Source organism: Zea mays, chromosome 1, assembly GCF_902167145.1.
Source record: "Zea mays cultivar B73 chromosome 1, Zm-B73-REFERENCE-NAM-5.0, whole genome shotgun sequence".
Classification (NCBI taxonomy): Eukaryota; Viridiplantae; Streptophyta; class Magnoliopsida; order Poales; family Poaceae; genus Zea; species Zea mays.
Genome location: NC_050096.1, coordinates 290,508,041 through 290,514,618, shown reverse-complemented (window position 1 = coordinate 290,514,618; position 6,578 = coordinate 290,508,041). Strand labels below are relative to the sequence as shown.

At 43.5% G+C, this 6,578-nt stretch overlaps 1 protein-coding gene and 2 long non-coding RNA genes across 3 annotated transcripts; all 3 read left to right on the top strand.

Moving 5' to 3' along the window:
* Positions 1-1,816: 1,816 nt before the first annotated feature.
* On the top strand, positions 1,817-2,346 carry LOC103644116 (uncharacterized). The gene is made up of 3 exons (XR_561489.2): positions 1,817-1,882; positions 2,162-2,205; positions 2,301-2,346. It is a non-coding gene; the product is annotated as an uncharacterized lncRNA (long non-coding RNA).
* A 2,006-nt stretch (positions 2,347-4,352) lies between these two features.
* Positions 4,353-6,074, top strand: LOC109943555 (uncharacterized). The gene is made up of 2 exons (XR_002266580.3): positions 4,353-4,821; positions 5,689-6,074. It is a non-coding gene; the product is annotated as an uncharacterized lncRNA (long non-coding RNA).
* LOC100279354 (uncharacterized) lies at positions 4,397-5,643 on the top strand. The gene has a single exon (XM_071507174.1). The coding sequence runs from the start codon at positions 5,047-5,049 to the stop codon at positions 5,290-5,292; it is 246 nt and encodes an 81-aa protein (XP_071363275.1). The 5' UTR covers positions 4,397-5,046; the 3' UTR covers positions 5,293-5,643.
* Positions 6,075-6,578: the final 504 nt, after the last annotated feature.

The window sequence follows — 6,578 nt, the reverse complement described above, 5'->3', positions numbered from 1 at the left end:
AAATATATTAAGAAGAGGAAAAAGGTCTAAAAATAGACCAGGTTACAAACAATAAGCTCCTTACGGAGGCCAGTACCTCCTATAAGAGAAAGAGTCCAATAAAGCCAGACTCAAAAAACTACTAAAATAGAAACAGCAGGATTCAGCCATTAGTTAAGGAAGCTGCCAAAAAAGAGAGGCCCTTGGCCCCAGCTAATGCCCACAGTCTTCTCTCATCATCAGCCTGCCGAAGGATAGAGGGGAGACTGGGAGTTTGTCCATCAAAAACGCATCTGTTACGGTGGTTCCAGATCATCCAGGCCCCCAAAGAGATCAGTGAATTCAGACCTTTCTTGACCATTCCCTGAACAGTTTCAGAAATCATCTCCCAAAACCACCAGGATTCAAGACATAGTTAGCAGTTCTTTACTTGATATGCATATTTAAAGTGAAATAGAACTTAGACTTTTAATTTCACTTCATTGCCTTTTTAACTGAAGACAAACAGAAAGTCAGATGTCTGAAAATGATTTTACTTTCCCTTGTGAGGGAAGCTGCGAAGAGGATGGTGAATTTACAGAATAAAAATAAAATAAAGGAATTTCTGGTATTTGAATACTTAAACTGCATTTTTCTTTATTTCAAATACTACATTCATATGGTTTTTTCATTCAACGCAGCTCCATCCCATTTTGTATTGTTCCCAATGTTCAATACTATTCTATGTCTTTCAGGCATTGTTCTCATTGGTGAAATTGGAGGTATGGCTGAGGAGGATGTTGCAACATTCATCCAGGTAAGAGTTTGTTAGGGCCTTAGTTTGTATGGAGTTTTTTATGTATTACATGCTATATTGTTGTATTGATTCTACATGTTGCAACACACATCCCCTCATGGTTTAGTGAAGTTCCATGCAAGTTCTATCTTGAGCACTCAAAATTATGACATATCTATCTATTTTGTATGATCTTTATTGCGGTTCAAACAAAATGAGTATTAAAATTGATGCTTCTCAAATATTTTCTTCTAGAGAAAATTAAATTACAGTTGTAAGTGGTATCAATGGATGGAATACAAACTAAAGCTTTAGACATTTTGAAAGCAAATAGCACTTGATGGTTCTGCATACCAGTCATCCATATATATAACCTAGGCAAGCTGGAAAGTGAAATTAAACTGTATGACATATGCTCAACCATCTATAGGACTATAATAATTGTTATCTAAGATTCGTTATGAGGACATTCTCACTGGTTTCGTACTAGCTGATTCAATGTCGAACGATCGGTATATGTAATTAGAAGCTGTTATGCTTGTGCAACGAAGCCTAAGCCTAAACTCTACTGCCTCTTGGGAATTTTGTACATAGTACTACGGGAGTCAGATACGTATGTTTGAGGTGTGCGTGTGGCTGGTGGGGTAGTGGGGTGGAGGAGGTGCTGAGATGAGACAGCTCTACCTGCGAGCAGGGACACAAGAGAAGGGATGCATGCAGGAGGTGGCATATGGAGCAGCATCAGAATGTGATGACACACTATTGGTGACGGGCATCAGAGTGTGTGACATTTGTGATGGCGTTAGCAAGCCATGTTTTTTTAATGACGTGTTTAGCACTGCAGATTTGATTCCAATCCTATGCCTATGAAGCAAATTTATTCTTTTATTTTATGTTGATGCAGAATTATTTCAGTTGCTTTTTCCCATTACCGATAGTCATTTCCTCATTAAGATGGGGACTAGAAACCAGTAGGAAAACCGTGGTAAGTCCAATTAAATCGCTCGTTTTTTTGTTTTGTTTTGTTTTGCCAAACTTATACAGCTGTTCCTTGAAATGCCTCACCGGGTGGCTACTGTTTTACTGCTATTCACATTATCTGGCCCTGTAAAAGCGTCAACTTATCTGGTAAGCAAAGTTCTTCCTTATGAGTTAGTAGGTTCAGCTGCAACTCTGTGGTTAAAACATCTAAAACTAACTATTTGTCACATTTCCTTAAAAGCTAACCATCGATGCTGCTGTTGACTTGGGTGCTTTATTGGCAAAGCCAACAATGAAATGAATAATAGCATTCCATTCTAGGAAAACAATTACAAAAATGCTTATTATGATAATAAATCATTGTTTGCTGTAAAACAATGATTCTGCATTCAGGCTGAATTGCACTCCTTGCACACTTTTTTGCAGCTAATGCATGGAGTAGTTGGTCTCATCATGGGTACTGTTTGGAGGTGATAAGTACATAGGTTAAATATTGAAGCATCTGCTTTCATCGTCGGCTTCTTTAACCCGCAAGTGATGACATTTTTTCTTCCTCTATAATCAGATTGGAGACCAACTGGATTGTCTCCATCATCCTATGCTCCATTGTAAATTCTCTGACTTTGTTTTAGTACACGGCATTTTAAACGTCCTGACTTCTGTGTACAAACCTGTAGCCTCACTACAAACTTCTTCAATAATAGAGTTAGTCATGCATAAATTTATCGTTCTACATATAAGAATCAAATTGTCAGCTTACAGCATTGTTATAGTTGTAAATCTTATTAATCTTGGTGTTAGTTCTTGTCTTATCTTTGCGGAGGCTTTTTTAAAACGAGTAGTAGGTCCTTATACTTGTTAACTCTTGCACACGAGGTCTACTGCTCTCAGTACCATGAACACACTTACACGACACTACTCAAGAACTGCCAAATCATCAAAAACATATGAATGTAAATGCTAACTGTGGACATTAGGAGCTCACACTTGACAACATTAGGGAAACCAAGTCTGCATTATAAGATTTAGGAATTTGAATGGTACTTGGAGACAAGTTTAAGGATCGTACTGAGCCCAACACTCCAATCTGTCTTGTAGGTCCTGTGCTGCTGGGATTTTTTCCCATGGAGTTGAAGATGAATTTACGAGGTTCTGTCATTATCTTGTAGTATCATTTTTCCTAAAATTGCAATTATTTTATTTTATTGCTTTCACATTACAGGTGAGAAGAACTGCCTGCAAATCATTAGGAGCGCTGGCAAAGTTTTCTACTCAGTACACAGAGAAGGCCTTGGACTTGTTGATGGACATGATGAATGATGATACAGAAGCAGTTAGGTTGCAGGCTCTAGAAGCACTATTTCGTATGTCAACATATGGATGTTTGAGTGTGCACGAGAAGCACATGCATATGGTATTAACTATGAACATACTCCGTTCACAAATGCATGACTGGTAGGTACAGTCAATAATTTCTATTGCGTAATTTAAGATCTCCATATTTTAGTTAATAACATGGTCTTTAAAAACTATGCCCCCACGGAAAATGATGTTAATGTCCACCCATTAACTTTTTGTTTTGTTTCCTGTCATCTAAAGATCAAAGATCCTAAGAAACAGTTTCTGTTTTATGGGTCTAGCAGAGCCAGAAGTGAGCACCTACAACCCTTTTAAGTTAAGCAACACAAGTTGAATTCATGGGAGCATGTGGTTTGTTACCAAGATCCGTTGTATATACATATGACTTATCAATGATTTTTAGGTTGTTGTAACTATCCAGTATCGTACAACTGACCTGTTACCTAGGGGAAACACTGCATGAGTGTTGTTGGTATCCTTGTCTGGTGAGCAAAAATCTCTCTTATCTTTTGTTTCTCTTCTTCGTTTGATTTAGTCCAGTCATTTCCTTAAATTATTTATAGATATGATGCAGAGGGGGTGATTCTATTGCAGGAGGAGCGAGTGATTCTCCTGGAGGTGGAGGAGGATGAAGTGGTGATCGACTTCAAGCCAACTCCAAGTGCCATGTTGACCTCTGCCTCTGTTCCCTGCACACATCCCTCCCAATCGTCTTCAAGGTCCAGACCTCCTCTCCGCTCAAGTTCCTCGTCAGCATGTTGCGCGGTGTCGTGTCACCGCTTTCCTCGGTGTCCATACGCGTGGTGCGAGGCATCCCGCTTCATCTCTAATCACCTTTATGTGCACATCGTCCATATGTGACCCGCTTCTCCATATAATTTCAACAAATTTTACTCTTTTGGGCTCCGTGTAATTTCATTGGTAAAATCTCTACTACTTATTAACGTTGCAAAGTTAACCTGTCATTCCGTGTTATATATATATGTATTTATTGGTATTATATGACCCCGTTGCAACGCACGGGCACTCACCTAGTATATATATATATATATATATATATATATATATATATATATATATATATATATATATATATATATATATATATATATATATATATATATATATATATATAAAGAGCCCTAGGCTCTTAATAGCTAAAAAGAGCCCTAGTCTAATGGTACCTTTTGGTTCAACTGGACCGAACTGCAACCCGGCGCCTTGGAATACAGAATCAGTCCACGTTGTCGATCGATTCATATAGCGTCATCATTTGTAGTCACCAATCATCCAACGCTGATCCCCTCGATTCGCGGCGCCCTCGCCTCCACCACTCCCCAACCACCCGACGCCGACCCCCCTCAATTCACGCCCCCACCCGCTGCATCGGCTCCCTCCGGCGCCCCGCCTCCTGGCCCAGATCCGTGCACCCCTCGCCCTCTCTAGACTCGATGATTCACAGATCCGCCCAGCTGCCCAGGCACCGACTACCGGCGTCCGGATCTCCTGCTCCACTGCTCGCTGCCTCGGGGCTCTCTGGCGTTGGCTCAGCGCGGTGGGCCCCCCAATAGCCTAGTTCCGGATCCCCCCACCACCCACGCCCCACAGGTCAAGCACCGGCCACCGATGTCTGACGAACGAGCGAACTCCCCGCGGATGCAGGAGGAGGAGGTGTAGGAGCGACCACCGACCATCCGCGTTTCACCATCCCCTTCTCCGATCTCAAGGTAACCTTCTCCGGTGTTGAAACCATCAGGGGTCGCGGTCACCTGGTGAGCTGGTGCCCGCAAGAGGTGGTGCTAAGGCACGAGGCGGTGGCCGTGTTCCTAACGCACTACGGGTGGAACTCGACCATGGAGAGCCTGTGCGCCGGGGTGCCGATGCTGTGATGGCCCTTCTTCGCGGAGCAGCAGACCAACAGCCGGTACACGTGCGTGGAGTGGGGCGTGGCCATGGAGATCGGCCAGGACGTTCGGCGGGAGGCGGTGGAGGAGAAGATCCGAGAGATGATGGGTGGGGAGAAGGGAATGGAGATGCAGCGCCTCGCGGGAGAGTGGCAGCAGACTAGTCTCCGCACGACGCGGCTCGGACGGCGCTCATACGCCAACCTCGACAAGCTGGTCGCCGACGTGCTCCTCTCGGGTGGCGGCAAGAGTTCTCAGGAGGGTTTCACTTCGCACACCGACACCATCCAATGATTCAGACTGAACATGGATGGTAGTACACCAAAAGAGATTTGTGTGAATGTCGAGGCAAACCCGTAAATCATGGAGCATGTGATGGAATGGAAGGACCGAAGGAGCCAGTAGCGGAAGAAGTTACTTCTCGTAGCAGGCAAAAATTGGAATATGAAAACCTGGAAGCCAAGAGGGTTAATCCCTAATTACTATATTTTATTCCATTAGTTTGTAGAAGTTTTGGTCCCTGTATTCAATGTAATAACGACTTACATTATTTTAGCCTCACAATTTTCTTTAATGGTCTAGCTTTGTAATTGATAACATAATTTTTTTTGGTTGAACTGTCATAAATTTATGACAGTATCCATATATAGTATGTCAAAACTTAACATTTCCTACACTTTTTGTTGGCAGGGTTTGTCCGCTGGTTTGCTAAGGCAAGCAACGTACATAGACTGCTCGTCTTGGATCCTTCAGGTTTGTATAGTGTGTTGCTTTATGATCAATTGACCATTCATTACCTCCGCCTGATGGCCCTTATTAACAACAGTAAGAACTAACTAAGAATGTGCGCTAAGATTTTGCTATCTGAAGTGGTAAATTTGTTAATCCTAATTTTTTGTTGAATGGGTATGGGGTTTTGTGGGTGGTGGATGGTGTTGTGGGATGAGATCCTTTTGAAAGGGAAATGTGCCCTTGGGCCATTTCTAAAGTGTTTTGGTGATTAAGTGCCCAACACATTTTCTCTAAGTGCAAATTTGTGCCAAAGAGTGAAGAAGTGAAAATCGTATTACAAGGTATGTTTCTAGACTTAGTACATTTGTTATTGTGTACTAATGAAGTTACCTAAGTGCTAGAAACAGGAAAAGAAAGGATTGGAAAAGAGTGTCTGTGTGCAGCCAAGACTCAGCTCGGCTTGGCACACCGGACTGTCCGGTGGTGCACCGGACAGTGTCTGGTGGTGCACCGGACAGTGTTCGGTGCGCCAGGCCAGCTCCGGCGAACTGGCCACTCTCGGGAAAACTTCGGCAACATACGGCTATAATTCACCGGACTGTCTGGTGGTGCACCGGACTGTCCGGTGAGCCAACGGCCCTCAGCGCAACTGTCGGCCGTCAAATCCGCGGGTGACGCGTGGCTCGCTCCAACGGTCGGCAGGGGGCACCGGACTGACCGGTGTGCACCGGACAGTGTCCGGTGTGCCAACTGCCACAAGTCTGCAACGGTCGGCTGCGCCAGATTAGGAAGGGAATCGCGCATCGGACATGAACAGTGGCTGTCCGGTGGCGCACCGGACTGTCTGG